This window comes from Hyperoodon ampullatus (assembly GCF_949752795.1).
Source record: "Hyperoodon ampullatus genome assembly, chromosome: 3".
Lineage (NCBI taxonomy): Eukaryota > Metazoa > Chordata > Mammalia > Artiodactyla > Ziphiidae > Hyperoodon > Hyperoodon ampullatus.
In genome coordinates, this window is record NC_136916.1 from 137159691 (window position 1) to 137184078 (window position 24388).

At 34.5% G+C, this 24388-nt stretch overlaps 1 protein-coding gene across 1 annotated transcript; it reads left to right on the top strand.

Annotated features, from left to right (window-relative positions):
* The first annotated feature begins 381 nt into the window (after positions 1-381).
* ACTR10 (actin related protein 10) lies at positions 382-24280 on the top strand. The gene is made up of 13 exons (XM_079700414.1): positions 382-466; positions 2525-2597; positions 4504-4586; positions 5838-5946; positions 7596-7703; positions 9797-9864; positions 10141-10220; positions 14223-14258; positions 17788-17867; positions 17947-18020; positions 20575-20656; positions 22351-22552; positions 23872-24280. The coding sequence occupies exons 1-13, from the start codon at positions 390-392 to the stop codon at positions 24051-24053; spliced, it is 1254 nt and encodes a 417-aa protein (XP_079556540.1). The 5' UTR covers positions 382-389; the 3' UTR covers positions 24054-24280.
* The last annotated feature ends 108 nt before the right edge of the window (positions 24281-24388 follow it).

Consider the following 24388-nt stretch of genomic DNA (forward strand, 5'->3'; position numbering starts at 1 on the left):
TAACCTCAGAATCTCTCGAAAGAACCCCAGCCCCTACGCCACTTGAGGGCGTGTCCGGAGGGAAGGACCCAGGGGTTGGCGCCGCCCCAACTCGGGGCACCCGGCGCGCCTGATCGCCTCGGTCCTCTGCGTCCCCCGCATCCAGATCAGCAGCTGCATGCACCCGTACCTTCCTAGTCCCCGGGACGCGGGCTCCTGCGAGGATTCAAGGCCCGACTGGAGTGAGGCACAGCCAGGGACAGCCCGGGCCCCGTGCGCCGCGGCCACGCGAGGCCCCCGCCTTCGCCACTGCCCGCGCGCCGTCGCCCCGGCCCCGCCCCCCGAAAGCCGAGGGCTGTCGGCTGCGGAGGTTTGTCAGGGCGCGTTTCCTTACCGGCTTGTTTACTACCATGCCGCTGTACGAGGGCCTGGGGAGCGGCGGAGAGAAAACGGCGGTCGTGATAGACCTGGGAGAGGCTTTTACCAAGTGAGTGGCCGCGGCGCCAGCTGCCTTCGTCCCGAGGGGAGGGCGGATAGCCGAGCCCCAGGCCCATCCCGGGTCCTCGCCTTAGGCTCCAGAGGCGGCGTGTTCCGTCTCCACTTCTTCCCCCAGGACCTCCGCAAACGACGGCCCTTGTTACTTGCACCGTGGGCGATGCAGATCCCGGGAATCCGGTGGAGCGGTCAGGTTCTGACTCCTAGAGAGGCCCAGGAGGCTTCGGGAAAATTGCCTTCATTGCCGCCCCGGTCGTCACCCCAAACTGAACGGACCCTTTGGGGGTCATCTATGCAGGGGATGACAGCGATGACCTAGGCCCCGCTTATCTGGCTTTATCTGCTTTGGGAGGTGGCAGGGCTACTGCTTCCCAAGAGTAGGAAGGCGAATTAGGAAGGCTGAATGCATGAAAAACTGAAACCCTATAGATAATGCTCTAGAGAGTCTTCGTTGCTCCCACCCACCAACTCTTAGATTAGGAAATTTAACTTTTTAAAAGGCAACTTGTAAACACTAGAGTAGTGGTTCTCAACCTTTTGGATGGCATAGATCCCTTTGACGACCGAAAGAAAGCCACAAATACACAAACCTTAAAATATTTGCACGCAATTTCAGGGGTTGGTGGACCATCGCAGTGGTCCTTGGACTCCAGATTGAGAGCCCTTGTACTGCGCTCAAGAAAAAGGAACGTGACAGCCACAATTGCATCTTCTATCTGAAATGGAAACATTTGAAAAAATTTTTATATCTCTTAACAGTGCCTGACATGTAATATGTATTTAATAACTATTTGTTGAACAAGTGGTCAAAAGAGCCTATTTAAGAATTGGAGGGAATTCCCTGGCGCTCCAGTGGTTATGACTGAGCATTTTCACTGCCGAGGGCCAGGTTCAATCCCTGGTTGGGGAACTAAGATCCCACAAGACGCCCAGTGCTGCCACAGGAAAAACAACAACAACAACAAAAAAAAAAAACAGGAAAATTGGACTTCAGGTGCTCCAGAATTGGATTAAACATAGTCCTTGGTTCATAATATTCTCTTACTGTTCTAAACAAGATGCTCCCATAATTATATTTTTTTATTTATTTTTAAAGGTTTATTTAAATACCATAGTAAGTACCTTGAGGCTGACACCCAAAGATAATTATTTTAGGTATGCTGCGGAAATGAGAAATGGAACTACTATATAGGAGGACGGTTATTTACAAAGACAACAGGAGGGTGATAAGATGAGTTTATGCATCCTGGGGAATTTGAGGAGCACTGGTACAAGTCAAGTAAACATGGGGATGTGACTAAAAGAAGATGGAGAGAGCTATTTGGGAATAGGAGGAGAGCAGTACTGAAAACCAGACAGGACAAGAAAAGATAATATTAAGACTAAACTTACATGGCAATCCTTTTTAACAGCATTTTTAGCAGTTTTGTTTTACGTGAAACAGAAATGGAAATACTTAAATACTCTAGAAAGGAGAATAGTTTTTTAAAAAGGATGAAATATTTTTTGCAATTTAAAAAATGATAGCAGTGAAGACTAACAATATGGGCAGAATCTTATTTTGTGAATTCATGATGTGTGAACAGTGTGATTATAATTATGTCACATATGCATAGTTTAAAAACTAGACCAAAGGAACTGCATCAATATGGAAGCTGATATTAGAATGATGGGATTATGAGTAACATGAATTATAGGCATGAAGTCAGATAATGGAGTACAGATTCAGGACTGTAGAGATGTGTTACCTAAAATTCAAGTAAAATTAAAAACAAAAAAAAAGTAAATGCGACCCTAAAATAATACACTGGTTTATTTCACTGTCACTAATTTGAAACAATTTTATTTTTTTACCTTTAATACATAATTATGAATAGATGGTATTAACTTTTCCTTAGTTTTTTTGTCCCTTTGAATACATCAGAGATGCTTCTAGATGTTTTTGTGACCACTGCTTTGAAAAAAATACAGAAAAACTTGTTTCTGTGACAAATATGTAAAAGGAATGTTATAATAAGTTGAATTGTTTCAATTTTCTATTTATTTGTAGGTGTGGATTTGCTGGAGAAACTGGTCCAAGATGCATAATTCCTAGTGTGATAAAAAAAGCTGGCATGCCTAAGGTATTTTTTTATAACAAATTAGCAAAATAAATGCTGTACTGTAAAGTATTTTTAAATGTGACTTTAAATAAGATTGATTAGAACAGTGCTAAATGTATAGCTTAGACTGTATTCCAAGAAAACTTTTTTGATTCTTTATTTAGGTTTAATTTTGCATACCATAAAATTCACCTATTTTAAGTGTGTGATTCAGTGATTTTTAGTAAATATATCAAGTTGTGCAGCCATCACCACAGTTCAGTTTTAGAACATTTTTGTCATTCCAGTAACATCACTAATGCCTGCTTATAGTTAATCCCCATTCCCACCCCAAGCCCACTATGGATGTTCTTTGTCTCTATAGATTTGCTTTTTCTATTTAATTTATATAAATGAAATTATATAACATTAAGAGAAAGTTTTTGAGCTCAATAAAATAATTTCCTGAGCCTTGTAATGTAATTATAGAATCATTTTATTCTTACCCTGTTCAGAATATGAGCCAGGTCCTCATTTCTTTATCTGTAATTCAAAAGACCTGTGAAAAACACATTTTTTAAAAGAAAGTCTTGCCAAAGTTAATTTTGCATAGTAGGAATTGTAGAACAATAGAAAGAATAATTTTACATGCCATAAAATTTGCCTGTTAAAATCAAATACAGATTTTTCTACCATAACTTAATATTTGCATTCCTGAAAAACTTCTCCTTGATAGCAAACAAAAACAAGTTTTGGGGGAAAATAGGTTGGGGTAGATTATTTAAAACCCATGAAACTTTGTAATCCGAGCATTAGCAAAAACAAAAATTAATACCTCAGGAAAAAATTGGAATAGCTTTGAGTTGCTATTGCGTGTGGCTGGAAGCTCTCTTGGGGATATTTAAAATAAAATGAAATATTTGAAACTGTTGGTTGGTGGGTGCTGAGACAATGCAGATATAAAAGTGAGCTCTGAGCCTCTCTGGCTATTGTTAAGGTGGGACCAGGAAGAAATGTAGCCCAATAAAGAGTCTTGAAGGGGTCCACTCTGTTACGGGAGCCCCTGGTACATGGGATCATTTAAACTTTTTAAAAATAGATCTGAAAGAATGCTGATTTGTGTGACCACTGAGTTGATGACTTTCTTTACCTTGATGAAGGTTATAACTCTGCTGTCGTCATTTCAGCTCCCCTTGCCTAATACGAACTGTACAACCTTCACATCATATAGACATTATTCCCTTATTTAACAAATATGAGCATATTTGTTTTCATAAAAGCACATGTTGGAGCAGGATACAGTAAATGGAGCCCTTGTGATGTGTTAGTGTTGACTTAGCACCCATAGTTTGGTAGTGTTTACTTTAGTGCTAATGGTGCATGTTTTCATTTTTGCCACACATATTTATGAGCTGTTTACTTTGTTCCTGGGACTGTATCAGTTGAAGGAGGGTATATCATAAGCAAGCCAGAAGTAGTTCTTGCCCCGTGGAGTTTGTAGTCTAATGGGAAGGTAGACATTTTATAAGTAATTAAGTGGGGTGATACTACAAAAGGAAAAGTGTCAATGCTTTGGGAGTAAATAACAGGGACTGAACCAAGTCTGGAGTATTTGAGGAAGCCTTTGATGCTTTTTAATTAATGCTGCTTTTTATCGGTGATGCCAAAATAATGTCAGATGGAAGAAAAATGTGATGAGCACAGCTCTTTACTTACTGTGGACACAGATTTTTATTCCATAAACCAAAACACTTTGTCATCTTGGACATGCCAGTTCTTAAACATTTCTAATTTAAGTGATTAATCTATTTTTGATGTTTGTATCTATTCTCAATACAAATTGCTTTTGACTTATTACCAGAAAATCCATTAGAAAAATAAATAAGCATGTTTTAGTTTGAGATTATTTTATTATTATAAATTAATAACTCATTTTAATTTTTTATAGCCTATCAAAGTTGTACAATATAATATCAATACAGAAGAATTATATTCCTACTTAAAGGAATTCATCCACATACTGTATTTCAGGTAAAATGCAATTGTGTTTCCCCTCCCCCCAGCTTTTCCTAGTGCCCATCATACTGATATTTGGTTGTATTATTTCTAATGCAAAAAAAAGGTTAATTTCCATTGCCATTTTAACTTTCTTATTTTCAATTTTTTCAAAAATATATTTGAAGACAAGGAAACTAGCAAGCATAAGGAAATATTGAAAATGTCAAATGTCCATTAATAAAGGGAATTGGATAATTTAATTATCGTACATCCATATAGTGAAACACTATATTGTCATTTAAAAAGTTCTGTATCTATATGTACTGATACAGAAAGATGTCTTAGATATTCTGATAATTGAAAAAAGCATGTTGCAGAACAACATCTATGGAATGAATATTTCTGTTAAAATATATGCATATACATACACAATAATGAAAATCTATAAACTGCTGTAAGTGAAAGTTTCTGGGTAGTAGAGGTATATGGTATTTTTGTATTTTCCAAGTTATAAACTTCTATAATATTTGGAGTCTTGTGAGCATATACTACTTCTGTAGCTTAAAAAAAGAAAATATCTTTTTAATGGCTCAAGTCAGTATTCATAATAGGCTATAGTTTTTGTTTTCTGAGATAAATGAGTTAATAGATGTAAATTTCCTGACACAGTACATGGCACGTAGTAAGAGTTCAAAAATGTTATCTTTCTGTGGCATATATATTGATATATACCATGGAGTACTACTCAGCCATAAAAAATGAAATTTTGCCATTTGCAGCAACATGGATGGATTTGGAGGGCATTATGCTAAGTGAAACAAGTCAGACAGAGACAGACAAACACTATATGATATCACTTCTTTGTGGAATCTAAAAAAATACTACAAACTCGTGAATATAACAAAGAAGAAGCAGACTCACAGATATAGAGAGCAAACTAAGGGCTACCAGGGGCAACATAGGGGTGAGGGAGTGGGAGGCACAAACTACTGGGTGTATGATAGGCTCGGGGCTGTATTGTACAACACAGGGATAGAGCCAATATTTTGTAATAACTGTAAATGGAAAATAACCTTTCAAAATTGAATTAAAAATTTAAAAACATTAAAAAATTTAAAAAATGAAAACGTTATCTTTCACGGATAATAAAATGAAGATGTCTTTTTGTTGTAAAGCTTCTAAAGTGAAGGTAGTACGATTTCTCTAATCTTAACAAATTGCATTATGTACCAAAATAAATACAAACTTTTATTTACTTTTAAAAACAAAACTATCACTTTTCAGGCATCTATTGGTGAATCCCAGAGACCGCAGAGTTGTGGTTATTGAGTCGGTATTATGTCCTTCCCACTTCAGAGAGACACTCACTCGTGTTCTTTTCAAGTATTTTGAGGTACCTGTTTTTTATGTTGTTATTTTTAGTAGGTACTCAAAGCTTAAACTAAAAGGTCCTCATTTTATTTCCTTCATTGGAAAGAGGAATTGGATGACAAAATAAACTGAATCATTTACAAATTGACCGTTTATTTTCTTTCTTTGTGTGGTTATTTCATGCGTAATAAGCATTTCATCTAATACTTAGATAATTGAAGGTTTCTTTTTATTGCTGTTTCCCTTGTTTGTTTATTTTAGTACAGGTTTTAAGTTTTGGGACTTTTTTTCTGAAATAAAAAGTTATATTCTGTGCTGTGAAGTTAATGATGTTTTTCGTCCAGGTCTTTTCTAGTTTTCATTGTTTAGTTATGCTGACTGTTCTAAATTCTCCAATTCTTTCATTTTAGGCTTTAAGTTCCCATTAAATGGAGTATTCAAATAATGTCTCCCATAGAGTAAGTGGGCAATGCCAGGAGTGACTCTTACATCTTGATATTAGTAATATTACTTGTAGCTTTCATTTTATAGGAGTCAAGATTACTTTAAAGACCAAAATTATGACTTAAATGATTACATTTCATAGTAGGCCAGAATCTTTATTATTTAACTTTTTAAAAAAATCTCTGCCTTAGGAATTTAGAGTTTTTCAGCAATTTAGAACAGTGTATAAAATGTGTATAGTATATAAGAAATTAAGCACATGTAAATGTAATTTTTATACATTCTACTGAACACAAAATGTATCAAAAATCACAATGTCTTTATGAGATAAGGGCAGTTAATATTTTTAAGTTATAATTTAGTAAGACAGGCACAGAGAAACACGTTACATACCCTCCTGTACTTACTGATGTCACTAATTCAGGAATTTGGTTTGCAATAGGGAGAACACAAAACACAGCAGGAAGTCACTTTAGCTCTTATCTGAATAAAATAGATGATTTTCTGTATTTTTACTTGAACTTAGCATTTTAGTTATATTTATGTTAGTATGCTTATCTGGTATATAACCAGAATACCTGCTGTACTTAGGGGTAAAGGAAATATAGTCATTATTTTGTTTGCCACTTGGTTATTATGGACTTCCATATTTTGATTGAATATTTACCTGATATTTGGGATGTCACCAGATCTGGCAAATTTTCACTGAAAAATGTCACTTAGAGCTAAGGATTTTTGTAGTTCTTCAACTTAATTTTAACTGCTATATTATAATATTTTTAGAATATAGTTCATATTGTGGACTTTGTGAATGAGGACAATCAAGAATTCTTTTTCTCTATTTCTATTTTGATGATAAAGGCATCTCTTTATTTTTTAAATTTAGCATCTTCCTTTGAATGTATGTTTCTGGACCTCTTCTTTTATCCTTCTCAGTTTTCCCTCCAAAAGAGAGAGAACTGAATTAATAAAAATGCGTCATAATTGTCATTTCAGAATGAAAAGACTTAGAGAACTTAAAGAGTGTTTCTGTTTATTACAGTGTATTTTGTTTATTGTGTAAATTCAAATAAATCAACTAATTCTTAATTTAGTGCCATAAAATGGTTGAGTAGGTATCATAATTATGAATTTTTTCAAATATATTTGAAATGTAAGGGAAACACCTTCAACTGCTGACATTCATTCTGGTTTTGTTGTTGTTGTTTTGGATTTGCTGTTTTCTAGGTTCCATCTGTCTTGCTTGCTCCAAGTCATCTAATGGCTCTTCTTACACTTGGGATAAACTCTGCCATGGTCCTGGATTGTGGATATAGGGAAAGCCTGGTGTTACCTGTATCTTTTTTGTAAACCAGCTAATTTTGCAGTTTTTACTCTACTTTAGAATAATTAGGCTTATTACAAATTGTTTTTATTGCATCAAGCTATTTTGGGTTATCGTGTACAAATATGACATATGTGGAAAAAATTCACAAGATGGTGAGACTTAAATTTACTTTTTGTAGAAATTGTCATTATGACTTGGTTCCAGTATAAACTCCAGAGATCAGACCTATCACGTTCAGTTTTTAAGAGGAACATCAGCTAATTAGGATGTGTCAAAGAAGATGGATAGGATAGTCAAGTTCTAAGAAAAGATCATATGAAGAATAACTGGAAACAGAAATGAGAAAGTTAGGGACTTCCTTGGCAGTCCAGTGGTTGAGACTTTGCCTTCCAGTGCAGAGGGTGCGGGATCGACCCCTGGTTGGGGAGCTAAGATCTGACATGCCTCACGGCCAAAAAGCCAAAACATAAAACAGAAGCAATATTGTAACATATTCAATAAAGACTTTAAAAATGGTCCATGTCAAAAAAAAAAAAAAAAGGCAGATGTAGATTAGTGGTTACCAGGGGCTAGAGGGAGTGTAGAATAGGGGAATGAAAAATAAATAAATAAAAATTTAAAATTTAAAAAAATAAATGAGAAAGTTAAATCAAGAAAAGTTAAAACTTAAATGGCAACGTGAAATCTGCCTTCAAATAGCTGAAGGGCTCACTGTGGAAAAGTAAATAGATTTTTTTTTTCTCTCTATTTCCTGAGGCTATGATGGGGGCAGTATGACAGCTAAGCTTCTTTCTAGTTGTATGATTTTGGTCAAGTAGTTTAATCTCTTTTGGGCTTAGTTTCCTCATCTGTAAAATGGGAATTATAATAATTCCGCCTCATAGGGGCATTGTGTGGCTTGAGTGAGATAATGTATGTAAACTATTTAGCATAAGACCTAGCACATAAATTGCACAGTAAGTGCTGTAGTTTTTTTATCATTTGCCATTAGGAAGAACTCACTAGTAATTTAAGCTGTTCCAAAATGAAATTACTGACTATAAACTGGTCCATTTCCCATCATTAGAAGAATTTAAGTAGAGTATAGGTAAACATCTCTTAGAAATGTTACAGTAGACATTTGCTACATTTGAAAAGGAGTTTGAAGTACATAAATGCAAGACTCTTGCAATTTTGAGACCTATGTGTGTATTTATTAGAAGAAGTACTCATGGGAAGGAAATCAAGAATCATTAGCTCCTAAAGAACTAAATTAGGCAATAGCTTTTTTAAATATAAAGTATTTTGTGTGTTAGCCTCAAAACAGCCCTGCAACAAAAGTATTATTCTCTTCATTATATGAATAAGATGATTGAAAGTTGAGATGGTAGTTGACCCAAGTTAATAGAAGTGTATAGCCAAGATATAAACCCATGTTTGTCTCCAAAGCCAGTGCTCTTAAAATATACTTTTTTCTTTTTCATAAATAATGTACTTATGAAACATCAGCAAAAGCAATATGTAAAATAAAGTAGCAAACCCACAGTACAGTATTGTCCACTGTCCTCTCAGCTCTGATAGAAATACAGTGTGAGACATATGTAATTTGAAATTTTTCTAAGAGCTACACATGTTAAAAGTTCAGATGAAAGAGATGAAATTAGTAGTGTATTTTATTTAGCCAATGTATTTAAAATACTATCATTTCAATATATAGTCAATATAATAAATTATAATGAGATATTTTACAGGTTTTTTTTTTTATTACTGAGTTTTCTGTGTTTGCTGTGGAGGTTATTCTTACAGCACATCTCAATTCGGACCAGCCATATTTCAAGTGCTCAATAGCCACATGTGGTCAGTGGCTACATTGTTGGACACCCAAGCTCTAACAAATGAATTCTGTGTGTGTGTATGTGTGTATATATGTGTGTATGTATAGGTTTAACTGTTTTCTTTGGAGAAGGAAAAAGACTCTTTGATTTTTCTGTAACTCTTTTTAAAAAAGGAAATAAGAATTTGCCCGCCAAGCTTATTTAGAACAATAATGCAGAGGTGAGGAAAATACTGAGGGAAACACATTTTACCTCCTAAAATAGTAATACCCTTGACTACCTTATAGATATATGAAGGAATCCCAGTACTAAATTGTTGGGGAGCACTCCCCCTAGGAGGAAAAGCTCTTCACAAGTAAGTTTCTTGGCATTTAGCACATTTGCTTCACCTGTACCAAAAAAAACATGCACATTTTTTTTACAGTGATCAATAGAGGACTTGTAATATGGACATTTAATGTTATTTATTCCATTCTTTACTAGCCTTGAGTATAATCATCTTTTAAGGGTAAAACCACTTTTATTTAAAGCATCATGATCTGTTATGAAGTAAAAGTATTAAATAAGAAAAGGATATCAGTTGCATTATTGTAATTCCAGTAACTTTTTTTTTTTTTTTTTAAATCTTCAGGGAGTTGGAAACTCAACTATTGGAACAATGTACTGTTGACACAGGTGCTGCTAAAGAACAGAGCCTTCCCTCTGTGATGGGTAAAATCATTATAAACTTTGAGTGGTTTACATTCCCTTTTCGTTCAACTCATTCCCCGCCCCCCCATTGCATAGCTATTCTCTTTTTCTCACATCACTCAGATGACATGGCTCCAATTATAAGGTCATCATTGAGCTGTTAATCACCAAATCCAGTAGTTGAATTTTACTCATTCTTTCCAGAACTTTTGACATTATGGATTATCATATACTCTTTTTAAAAAAATTTTATTGAAGTATAGTTGAATTACAATGTTAATTTCTGCTGCATGGCAAAGTGACTCAGTTATACATATCTATACTTTTTTTATATTCTTTTCCATTATGGTTTATCACAGGATATTGAATGTAGTTCCCTGTGCTCTACAGTAGGACCTTGTTGTTTATCCATCCTATATATAATAGTTTGCATTTGGATTATCATATACTCTTGATATTATCTCTTCCCTTGGGTTTCAGGACTTTTCTTCCTTTATGGTTTTCTCTTATTTCTCCAAGTATTCCTTCTTAATTTCCTCTGCTCTTGCTTTCTCTGCTGATATTCTTCTAGGGATTTATTTTTTGTTCCTTTTTTTCCTCCTACTGTCTTTTTAAAAGTGATCTTATGTGTTCCCATAACTTCAGCTACATCAGTATGCTGTTGATTCTTAAGTGTATCACTGGGCCCAATCCTTCTTCTAAACTTCATATTCATATTTCCAATTGATTATTAGATATAAACTAGGCATCCCTCTCAGCACCTCAAACTTAAGACTTTCAGAAGTAAATAGATGATCTCTTTCCCTAAATTCATTTTAACAAATCATGGTTAGATAAAGCTAATATCTTACTGAGCTCCCATTTTAGATAACTGGGAGTTTATCAGTCCTTTCAATTCTCCCTCAGAAATCTCTTTTTCATCTCTTTTTTTCTGTCCTCCACAACACAGAACATCTGAAAACAAAGACGTCAACTAGGCCCTCATTGCTTCTTGCTTGGATTATTACAGGAGCCTACTTTTTGGACCCATTTAGTCTATTTCACACTGTTGGCAGGAATAACTTTCACAAAATTAATCTGATTACATTGCTCTTTTGCTTGAGAATTTTTGCTGGCCCCCACAGGTTAAAATCCAAATTATCTGTTTGATATGTATGTTTCTTCACAATCCGACTTCATTCTACCTCTTAGCTTTAACTACTAAACTCAACCCTTTGCACCTTATTTCAGCTACAGTAAATTTCATACATCTTCCTGGCACCATTGTTCTTCGACAACCCTGTGCCTTCATTTATACTATTTCTTTACCTGGGATGTTTTTCTTTACCTATTTGGGTTTTTGATCCCCCTACATGACTCAACTGAAAGGTCATCTTAATTGTGAAACCTTCCTCATTTTCCCTAAGCAGAATAAATCACTCCCCTCTCTGTTACACCCTCAGCAGTGTTTATTATAGTACATATCACAGCCTTATTTACCTGATAACTGTTTCCCTCAATAGACTTTGAGAATCCCTGTCTTACTTATTTTTCAAGTGCCTGGGCACTGAATAAATGTTGGAGAGAGAAAGCTGGGTTGTTAGGACATTTATCTTTGCATATGTTGTTTTCCTGTTGTTCTTTAGGTAGTTAAGATAATAGCACATTCTTCATCCTGTAGATCAGATTATTATTTTTCTATTCCAGATAAACTTTGTTACCTTTTTAGTATATCATGATGACAGTTAGTTAATAAAAGATATCCAAAGATAATAAGTTTAGTGTAGCATCCCAAGTTTGTTTTCTTTTTTTTTTTTTTTTGTGGCCACACCACAGCATGCGGGATCTTAGTTCCCTGACCAGGGATCGAACCCATGTCCCCTGCAATGGAAGCGTGGAGTCTTAACCACTGGACCATCAGGGAAGTCTCCCAGATGTTTTTAATAAAGCTCTTCACTAAAACTATGACATTTCCTTAAAATTCTAAACTGTATGTTCTCGGACACCCCTTTCTTTAACCAACTGTCTTGGACTCTGATTCTAATCTTTCCCTCTCATATGCCCCAAAAGTCTTGAGTCTGCAATCCTAATAATTGAGGAATTAAATCATATCCCTGTTTGCTGAAGGATCCACTTAGGAGGATCAGAAATGCAAATGTATTTTAAATATCTCTTGTCGAGGTCCTTAGCAAAGATTAGATATAAGTCTTACATATACTGGGATATCCTTAAGTGAACTTTGAATGAGCCTCTTTCATTTAGTATTTAGAACCTAGTTCAAAAAAGAATGAATATACTACCTTAAAACTTACAAAGACTAACCTAAGTACATTGATTTGAAAAGTGTACAGTTGAAAAGTAAATTATATATAAAATATTATACTACTTCTTCTCCTAAATTAGCTGAAATTTAAATATGATTTTTCAAAGCCAGAGCCAGTGAATGCCTCTTATTTCTACTCCCCTTTTGCAAAGTTTAAATGGCTGTGATTATTTCCTAAGATTGAAAAGCCCCTTCCCAAAGCACCATCTACGCCCAGCTAAAATAAGCCCTTTGTTTTGAAGCCTGCCTTCCATGTTGCCTAAAGAAAACTGTTTTTCATATTACCAAATGTCTCTGGCACATGTTGGAATTTATTTGAATATTCCTAGAGAGAGTGTAGCACATGTGAAAAGTTATGGTTTTTAGCACTTATTCTTAAATTTGTAGGTTCTTACAATCTAGTTACATTTCTCTTATCTGTTCATAGCCAGGTTTAAATCATTTTGGAAATCTTTATCCCCCTGTGAGATAAATTTTAACATTTAACAATAGGAGTCTTCAAACTTTTTGATCACACACTGGCCGCATCAGTAAAAAAATTTTGAGCATGTACCTGCAATACATATTATGTCTATATTTATTTATAAACTATTTGTGTATCATTATTACTGTATTACAAAACACAAAGGTAAGAATTTGGAAAGGACAATATAATAAAGGTAAAATAATAATTCTCAAGTCATACTTACTAATGGTAAATTTTTTTTGCTCCCTCTCAGAAAAGCAATGTGATTAAATATTGTTTCTTATTTTTTAAATGTTATGGCTTAACATTTTGAAAGTGTGGTTTTAATTTTATCTTAATTCTTAGCTTCAGTAGCTGTCATAACGTAAAGACGTAGCTAACAAGATATGTAGCTCCAGATGGAAGAAGTGCCTGATTACCCTTATTAAATCATGATTCCTTTTGTAGCTATAAATTTCTATCTTCATTAATATAAATAATTTGTTCTTACAGATCAATCAGAATATTTTTACATACTTAACAATGAGTTTAAAATTCTGAGTTTAGAAGATTCTAAACTTAGAAAACTTTGTTTCTGAGTCTGACTTGGAAAACTAGATTTATTGGCAACAAAATCACTAACAGTGGTAACATATGCAAATATTATCTTCTAAAGTCATCCTGTATTATATAGGTTTCTTTGAATAGGTACTTTTCTCACTCATTTTTAAAAATGTCACATTTACCTTGAAAAAAAAGTCTGTGTGTGATCCTTTTTACAAATATGTATTAGGTTAGCATATCACTGACAGTCATTTATTATCACAGAAAAGATAAGCAAACTTGAAACTTCACTTTTTGTAAAAGAAAAGTAAATAGCTCATGTTTAAGCCCTACCATTTCTTCTAGGTACTTTAACACAGATAACCAGCAAATTTTTTTATGGTAGAAAATATTTTCTTGGTCAGTTCCTATCTACTGCCAATTATTCTATGATATTTTTAAGGTCTTATTTTTATCAAATTTATGAGTATTAGTGACATTCTTCAGCACCTTGTGCACATCTGGCTTCAACTTCTGTGCTTTGGCTTGGCTTCCAATGCTGAAGTTGCTTCCCTAAAAGCAAAGCTGATTTTTTTATTTGGCTTTTAAAAAATCATGGTACTTTTAAATTTTTTTTAGGTTGCTGAAATGGAAAATGGAAATGTGAATGCAATTTTACAGACTGTTTCTGCTTATAAAGTTCTGTAGTTCTAAATAAAAATTTCTGTTTTAGGTTCAATTCCAGAAGGTATCTTGGAGGACGTTAAAGGTAAACTAAGTTCCCATTTTTGTCCCCTTCATCATTAAATATTCATTTGGATGGCAAGTGTTTCTAAGTATTTACACAGGTATAAAATATATTAAATTCATAATGTAATATCCTAAAAATATTTAACATTTAGGCTATGGAATAATGTAAATAAAATTTTGGTTTTTCTTCAGATTTATGGAAGCTTTTGGTGTTACTTTTTTTTTTTTTTTTTTTTGGCCACACCATGTGGCTTGTGAGATCTTAGTTCCCCAACCAGGCACTGAACCCAGGCCCTCGGCAGTGAAAGTACAGAGTCTTAACCACTCGACCACCAGAGAATTCCCTTTTGGCATTACTTTTGATGTATTATTGAAGAAACTTCTCAATGATAGATAGAGTATAGAGAGTTACTAGGGAATTAGTAGTTTTCACAGTATGAATTAACAGTTACATTGCTTATGAAAGCCACTGATTTTATGTTGTTTAGCATTTTTTTAAACTCTCGTATTTTAAAGGTCATTTTTATAAGGTCAGTCATTTTACTGACTTCAGAAATTCTACAGTTGGATGAAGTATATTAGATTCATTTTAATAAGATATATTACTTCTCCTTTGCTAGAGTGTATTTTTATGATAATGTTTAAATTGAGTTTTCTGGTATTTCGATTCACTAAAAGGAAAAGCAGTTAAACTATAATGTAATGTTCTTTATTACTGAAAGTGTCATGTAAAATTAATACTCTAGAATATTTAATAGATAATTAGACAATAATGGATTTTAGAGTTAAATGGGACCTGGAGATAATCTGGTACAATTGGGCCCTTGAAATATTAAATGATTTGTTCAGTGTCACACAATAGGTAGGGTTAGACCTAGGGCTGCAAAATGGATCTTGTTTTTCATTATATTGCTTACTTAATGTTGTATAATTCCCTAAAATCTCTTCAGTTATTATGAAATTTCAGTCATTTGTACACGCTTATTGCAAAAGCTCAAATAATACAGAAATATCTCAAGTGAAATAAATAGTTTCCCTTTCGTTCTTCCAGTCCTATCCCCCATGATGTAACAGTTGATAATTCCTTGGAATGTTTCTTTCCATATAGCTTCCATCTTGTGAAAAGATGTTTAACTTTCCCATTACCCAGGGAAACATCAGATTGGCAAAAATTTGAAAGATAAACATTTAGTATTCATGAGATTATGGGGAAATTAATATATTGCTATTAGTAAGAATTGAAAACTAACCTTTTTGGAAAGCATTCTGGCATATATATAAAAGTTGAAAAGTGTGCATCCTATCAAGAGGGTATGTTGAATGAAGTTTGGCGACTTCATAATAAGGAGTATCATATAGCTTTTATTTATTTATTTGTTTTATAAAATATTTATTTAATTTTTGGCTGCGTCGGGTCTTAGTTGCGGCACACAGGATCTTTTGTTGCGGCGTGTGGGTTCTCTCTAGTTGTGGTGCACAGGCTTAGTTGCCCCTGCATTGCAAGGTGGATTCTTAACCACTGGACCACCAGCGAAGTCCCACCATATAGCTTTTTAAAAGGAGAAGCTAGATGTATTGATTTGGAAGGATATCCATAATGTATTAAGGGAAAAAGCATGTTGCTGAATAATATGTACAGTAGGAGCCCGTTTCTATTAAAAACAAATATGCAATACGTACACATACTCTTGCACGCTCATTTATATTAGTTACTTATGTAGTACCTACATTTTTTTCAATTATTTTAAAATCCTTAAGTGTAATTTATCTGTTCTTGGATTTTTAATTCAGTGAATTTGGTTTCCTTAAAGAAGAACACCTTCATATGCCAAGTATGTAAGATGTTGAAGTCTAAGTATTTACATTGCTTAGTTATGAGAACTTAAAGTATAAAATATGTAAGTAACTTGAGCACGTAGCTTACTGTCTAGCATATTAGCATATTGTAAACTCTTTTTTTTTAATTGAAGTATAGTTGATTTACAGTGTCTCAGGGTACAGCAAACTGATTCAGTTATGTATATTCTTTTTTTTTTTTCGGCCGTGCCATGTGGTCTATGGGATCTTAGTTCCCCAACCAGGGATCAAACCCATGCATTGGGAGCACAGAGTCTTAACCACTGGACTGCCAGGGAAGTCCCCAGTTATATATATTCTTTTTCAGAATCTTTTCCATTATAGGTTATTACAGGATTTTATTGAATATAGTTTCCTGCACTATACAGTTCTTGGCATATTGTAGATTCTTAACAAATATATTTTGAATTAGTAAACGAAAAGAATTTTGTATAAGTTTATGTCAGCATGTTTTGCAAGTCATTAACCAAATCATTAGATTTCTTGCTCTCAACATCAATTTTTTAAAATTAACTAATTAATTAATATATTTATTTTATTTATTTGGCTGTGTTGGGTCTTCATTGCTGTGCATGGGCTTTCTCTATTTGCGGTGATCGGGGGCTACTCTTCATTGCAGTGCTCTGGCTTCTCTGCAGTGCCTTCTCTTGTGGTGGAGCACGGGCTCTAGGTGCACAGGCTTCAGTAGTTGTGGCATGCGGACTCTTAGAGTGCAGGCTCAGTAGTTATGGTGCACGGGCTTAGTTGCTCCGTGGCATGTGGGATCTTCCCGGACCAGGGCTGGAACCCATGTCCCCTGCAATGGCAGGCGGATTCTTAACCACTGACCCACCAGGGAAGTCCCTCAACATCAATTTTGTCTCTACTTGAAAATTTTTATTCCTTACCTATTTCTGAAAATAATTTGCACCCGCTTATTATAAAAAGTACTTTGCAACAGAAATAATCTTTAAAAGAATAAATGTTCAGGGACTTCCCTGGTGGCACAGTGGGTAGGACTTCGCGCTCCCAATGCAGGGGGCCTGGGTTCGATCCCTGGTCAGGGAACTGGATCCCACATGCATGCCACAACTAAGAGTTCACATGCCACAGCTAAGGAGCCCACCTGCCACAACTAAGACCCAGTGCAACCAAATAAATAAATAAATATTTAAAAAAAGAATAAATGTTCAAAGTGAAAAAAAAGAAGATATAGTGTGCAAGAGGGAGAAAATAATCATGCCAGAAAACCCTAAACTAAGGAGTGTTACTGTAACTAAGACCAAAATTTAGCTTTGTGTTCTGACCAACCAACATTTTTAAAAAAGAATAGGATAGATAAATAAGATATAAATCAATCTGGTTCAAAGAGATATGCTGTTCAATTAGAATGGCTACATTTTCATGATGCTAAAATTTATTTTTTTATGGTACTCTTTATACAAGGAATATCAAAGAACCTAAGTTTCCTCAAATGTGGTTTTTTTTTTTTAATGTGGCTTTGTGGAAGATGAACATGGAACATGTCTATGATTCCTCAGTGAATGAAAAGTTTTTTGTATGTGTATAAATTGTCATAAACTAACTAAAGACAGAGATAGTTTATAAAATTGGAAGGAACAAGGTGATTAACATGTTCACTTGAATAGAATTGTTTTAACTGGGACATTGATTCAATCACAAACCATAAGAATGTCTCCTTTTCTTTTAAGTGCGCACTTGCTTTGTTAGTGATCTGAAGCGTGGACTAAAAATCCAAGCAGCAAAATTTAATATTGATGGGAATACTGAGGTAAGCTAAAAATAAATGTATATTCTTTTTTTCAGAGGTTGTAATTTGTATACTTATGCTTATGATATTTATATTTCAGCGTCCCTCACCACCCCCAAATGTTGACTACCCATTAGATGGAGAGAAGATTTTACATGTCCTTGGATCAATCAGGTTAGACCTTAATTTTTATGAGCAAAATAATGAACTAAAATAAATTTTTGGCCTTAATATTTGTATAAGCCTTTAGTATCGTTGATTTAATAATTATGTGTTTTTCATTAAGCCTCATCATTCATGATTATTATTATTCAACTTTTTAATGTTTTTAAACTTAAAAAAAAATTTTTTTCTGTTCTTCAAAGTAATTCAGAATCAACCATTCTTTGAGATGGAGAATAAAGTATGATACTTTAAAACAGGATTCATCAAACTTTTTCTGTAAAGGACCAAATGGTAAATACCTTAGGATTGGTGGGCCATATGGTCTCTGTTGCAGCTACTCAGCTCTACAGTTGGAGTGCAGAATCAGCCATAGGCAATGTGTAAATGAGTGAGCATGACTTGTGTTCCAATAAAACTTTATTTGCAAAAACAGACAGTGGGTTGGATTTGGCTTGCAGGCCATAGTTTGCTGCTTTAAAACATTGTCTTGTTAGAAAGAATGCATTCTTCCAAATATACTAAATCTTTAGGACCAGTTAGTAATTCACCTTTTTATTATTCATTATTCCGTCTGATGATGCAATATAAGTTGTCAAGGACTTACATGATTATATTGGTAACAATGTAATTTTTGTTTATACCCAAGCTATATAAAATTTGTATTATAAAAGTTTCATCTGTAAAATATTAGGTCAGAAGATGCCCAGAGAAGAATTATATAAATATAGAATATCCTGTTAGATTTTGAGATAATTAACATAGAGGTTGAGATACTAGAAGGATGAACATAAATATATGGATGTTAAAGATAGTAGGTTGGGGAAACAAAAAAGTGAGAATGTAACACTTTTTGGTAGTAAGTTTTTATCGTTTTACCTTTTATTTAAGTTATATTCACTAATTTACTGTGTAAAAATTTCTCCTGATTGTTTAGTGGAGCCTAGAATAAGAGAAGAAGAAAATAAGTATTTATTTTCTACTATAATATTTCATTGCTTAAGTGATAATTGTTAAATTATGTCATTTCAATATCGAATTAACTGACAAAGATTTGGAAAAAGAAAACTGATGCTTTGTGAATATTTAGCTCAACTGATAGAAGCAAAAGTATGCAGGCATAGAGGCAAGTGGCTAACTAACTATGAGTGAGTGAGTGTTCAGCATACTGTAGACCTCAGTATACTGTACTAATGAAATCGACAGTTAGGAAGTAGGTTGAATATCAGGAAGAGAATTTTATGTTTTGAAAAAGGTTCAAAAAAACTTAAAAGTAGTATGCATAGTATGGTCCCAGTTTTACTTTAAAAGATATTGTATGTATATGTATATTTATACGTATAGTTTTATATTGCATTAGTTAGGGTTCAGTTTGGTTACCAGTTACACAAACCTGAAAATAGTGGCTTCAACAAGATAAAATTTGTCTATCATTTAAAAGAAGTTCAGAAGTAGATAGTCCAAGGATGGTATGATAACTGCCAGCAGTGACCCAAGCTTCCTTCCACCTGTCATCTTTGAGGTGTAGCCCTTGTCCTTGGGTTCCAGGGTGGTTGGTGGAGTTAGCTACTGCATCTGTGTTTCAAGCATGCAGTCCTAGGAAGGAAAAGAGAAAAATGCTTCCTCTCCTTTTAAAGGAGACTTTCTAGTAGTCCTACATACTACTTTTGCCTCCATCTCATTGTCTGGTACTTAGCTATATCTAGCTGCAAGGGAGGCTGATAAATACAGTGTTTCAACTGGGGAGGGGCATTGCATCCAGCTTATAGGAGTTTTATCTTTTTTTTATTTTCAAATAATTACAGATTCACAGGAAGTTGCTAAGGTAATATAGAGAGGTCCCATGTACTCTTCACCCAGTTTCTCCCAATGGATACATCTTACGTAACTATAATACAATATCAAAACCAGTAAATTGGCATTGGTGCAATATGTATATTATTGTTCTGTGTAATTGTATCACATGTAGATTTCCATAATCAGCACCACCACAATCAAGATATAGAACTATTCCATCACAACAAAGATCTTCCTTGTGCTACCAAAAATAACCCTAATAGTTCTATATCTTTTAATTTGAAAATGAACAGGCACATGAATATTTTATTAGGCAACTAGCCATCTTTGCCATGTATTGTTTTTAAAAACAAAGAAATACTTTGGGCTGGGTGGGGGAGGGTGTTGTTTGATTTTAAATCTGTTGTATCACTACTGATCTGCTTGTTGAATTCTACCAACTATTACAGAATTCCGCTCCTTTTCTGTTATTAGGTTTAAGGTGGACAAAATATTTGTAAATCTATACATAATAATAGTTATAGCTAGTACTTAGGGAGTACCTCCTATGTGCCAGGCACTGTTCTATTAACTCATTGAATCTCTATCGCAACACCTGTGAGGCAAGTGCTATTATTTTTCTCATTTACAAATGCAAACACCTTGTGTTTTAACCATTACTCTACATTAATATAGTACTGGTACCTAAAAATATGTCAGTAGAACTAATGGTATGTACTATGTCATATTATATGATGCCAACAAAACACTCTCTTTTTAATCTCATTAGAGATTCGGTTGTGGAAATCCTTTTTGAACAAGATAATGAAGAGAAATCAGTTGCCACTTTAATATTGGATTCCCTTATGCAGGTACTTTTATTTTGTAAAATGTTTCAATTTATGAATACAGCCCTTTTTAGAGAAATTTTAAAAATCATATTGTCTGTATTTTTACTTTTAGCCATTAGTTACATTTTTTAGCTTTTATGTGAAGTTTTATAGTTAATTAGTTTTACTTTGGCACTTATATATGGTACCCTCAACATTTCAAACCCAGGGTAATATGTTGTATAGACACATAATGCATTTTTTCCATGACAACGATAACAGATTTTTATTTTGTACCTAGTATGGCTTGTAGTTTCTTCGAATGCAGGTTTGTGTAGTATTAAGTTTTTCATTCCACAAGGTATATGTCTCTTTTGTTTAATGACTGTGGGACCATAGAACTCCTGTGAAATACTATCACTTTGAGAGATATTGTCTACGTCTATGGCTCTACTTGGGGACTTTATGAAAAACATAACGTCATTGAAGGACTGTAACATTCCTGATGCTTAGAGAGAACTGATGTGGAAACATAATTTTTCTAAGAATGTTATCTTCCCACTCGATAACTGGCTCTGGATATAGTGGATATAGTACCTTAGAAAAATTAGGTTTCCACATGTTTTCCTTACTAAAAAAGAAACGAGAAGTTATTTCTTCTCATGTTCTTTGCTCAGCTCAGTCATTCTACCCTGAAACTGAGAATACTCCCATATTACTACTGTATTCCCTGTGGAATTTAAAAGTCTACACTATTAGCTTTTTAAATCTTTAAGGATTTATATAAGTACATGGTAATATTATCATGGGGTTTATTTTATTTTATTTTATATTTTTGTGGTACGCAGGCCTCTCACTGTTGTGGCCTCTCCCGTTGCAGAGCACAGGCTCCGGATGCGCAGGCTCAGCGGCCATGGCTCACGGGCCCAGCCGCTCCACGGCATGTGGGATCTTCCCAGACCAGGGCACGAACCCGTGTCCCCTGCATCAGCAGGTGGACTCTCAACCACTGCGCCACCAGGGAAGCCCTCATGGGGTTTATTTGCCACCTGAAAAACTCTTGTTAAAGAAACCTTGCTGTGGCCCTTTTTGGGGGGTGGGATGAATTAGGAGATTGGGATTGACATATATACACTAATATTATAAAATAGATAACTAATAAGAACCTGCTGTGTAGCACAGGGAACTCCACTTAGCTGTACAGCAGAAACTAACACAACATTGTACAACAATTATACCCCAATTAAAAAAACACAAAGAAAAAAAATAAAAGGGCTTCCCTGGTGGCGCAGTGGTTAAGAATCCTCCTGCCAATGCAGGGCACACAGGTTCAAGCCCTGGTCTGGGAAGATCCCACATGCCGCGGAGCAACTAAGCCCATGCATCACAACTACTGAGCCTGCGTGCCACAACTACTGAAGCCCACACGCCTAGAGCCTGTGCTTCGCAGCAAGAGAAGCCATTGCAATGAGAAGACCACACACTGCAACGAAGAGTAGCCCCCACTTGCCACAACTAGAGAAAGCCCACACACAGCAGCGAGGACCCAGTGCAGCCAAAGATAGATAGATAGGTAGATAAATAAATAAGATAAATAAATAATTAATTAAAAAAAGAAACCTTGCTGTGGCCCTTTTTTGTAATACAAATGATCACCTAATAATCTGTTTGTTTTCTTAAATTCAATCAAGCATTATTTATAGTTAATTCTTTTTTTTCTTTCTATTTAATAACAGTGCCCAATAGACACTAGGAAGCAACTAGCGGAGAATTTGGTAGTCATAGGTGGCACGTCTATGTTGCCAGGATTCCTCCACAGACTACTTGCAGAGATAAGGTATTTGGTAGAAAAACCAAAATATAAAAAAACACTTGGCACCAAGACGTTCCGAATTCATACTCCACCTGCAAAGGCTAATTGTGTAGCCTGGTTGGGAGGTAAGAATTTCTTTTTTTTCTTTTTTGTTTTTTGTTTTTGTTTATGTTTTTGTTTTGTCCATACCACGTGGCTTGCGGGATCTTAGTTCCCCAAAAAGGGATCAAATCCAGGCATCCCAGCAGTGGAAGTGTGGAATCCTAACACTGGACCACCAGGGAATTCCCACGAATTTCACTTTTAAAAATAATGATTATATAGTAATTGGTTCCTGAATGACATTACTAATGGTTATATTAGAATAGATGATTCATTGTTCGAAATTGTGTACTTAGTAAACTAATAGAACTATTAAATAATTTTCTTTGAACATTTACTTTTCCTTAAATTATGTTTTTTTTTAATTATTAGTTTTCAGAATTATATACTTATTTCTCATCATTTGCACTTCTATTTTTTCAGTGAACTCTGTCCAATTAAAGTCATCCCACATAATGATAGTGATAGCTATGCATTTATTTTAATTATGCTACCATTGCTTAAAACACTTGTTTTAATTCCTTACAAAGCTAATTTGTACGTCATATATGAAAATTGATCTCTTTATTTTATAATTACACTATATTATGTGACTGAGTTTATTGAATGTTTTAGGAAATGATAGTTTTATTGAAATATGGAAATAGCCTAATAAAGAGAGTACTTGGAAGAGAGAACAATCATGGATGTGTATATTTGTGTAAGTTCTGGTATGTGTCTTATGATGCAGTTACAGCTCACAGGTATCAGGATCATTTAGAGAGAAAAACCAAGTCTTGAGATTTTAAATTGACACGTATTATATTTCTTGTAAAGTAGAATTTGGTCAAAATGTAATTTTGATCTAGCAAGAGTGGATTTAGTCACTAAGTTATTTTTTTGAAACTGCCTTGTGGGTCTTTATAAGGTCTTCAGCATAGCTTCTTAGGATATTATGGTTGGCTTATTGAGTTTTGCACTGCTGTTTTTTTACTGACATATAATCTTAGAGTGTGGCAAAGAAAACTAAGATTATTATTTATTGTGTTTACACAGAGTTGAAAATACTTTCCACCTTACTCTACCTCACTCTACCTGCATTTAAACACAGTAATACTTATCATTTTCACTATAATCTAGTTTAGGCCATTTAAGTTATTTTCAACACAGGAGTTATGGCTTACCCTGTTTTTCAAAATACAGGATATAGAACAACTTAACCGGAATTAATTGGAAGACTGTGAATATGCATTACTGAATTTTACCTATTCTCTCTTGTCATATAATGAAGTGGATGTATGTGTACATAAAATTTTCCAGTAAAAGTTTTCATAGCAGCTATAAAAATATGTTTACCACACAGGAGCTATTTTTGGAGCACTGCAAGACATACTTGGGAGCCGTTCAGTCTCAAAGGAATATTATAACCAGACAGGCCGTATACCTGATTGGTGTTCTCTTAATAACCCACCTTTGGAAATGATGTTTGATGTCGGGAAGGCTCAACCACCTCTGATGAAGAGAGCATTTTCCACTGAGAAATGAAAGTTTGATTAAAATTCAGCTTTGCTTCATTTCAAATATCTCATCAATTACAAGCAAACTGTACAAAGTATATAGGATGGTGTTAGAGACGACTTTAGTAGAAGTGAAAGCGTTTCTGTAATTATACTTCACATTAGTATTTAATCATTTTGCCTTTGGTGTAATGGTAGCTGATGCTTATTGAAATTAGTTGTATTTATATCAATAAACTATAGTAAAGCAGTTAATTTTGGAAGTTTGTTACATAGTTCATTTTTCAAAAAGAATAAAAACATTGTCCCTCCACAATTCACATCATCTGTCCTGGGCATTGGAGACTTCATTAATTTCATTGT

What these genes read in the sequence shown, in the direction of transcription:
- ACTR10 (XM_079700414.1), top strand. Translation starts at nt 390, where the DNA reads ATGCCGCTGTACGAGGGCCTGGGGAGCGGCGGAGAGAAAACGGCGGTC. An exon ending in ATATTGATGGGAATACTGAG is followed by an intron (nt 17,868 to 17,946) that starts GTAAGCTAAAAA and finishes TTTATATTTCAG; the next exon opens with CGTCCCTCACCACCCCCAAA. An exon ending in TATTGGATTCCCTTATGCAG is followed by an intron (nt 20,657 to 22,350) that starts GTACTTTTATTT and finishes ATTTAATAACAG; the next exon opens with TGCCCAATAGACACTAGGAA.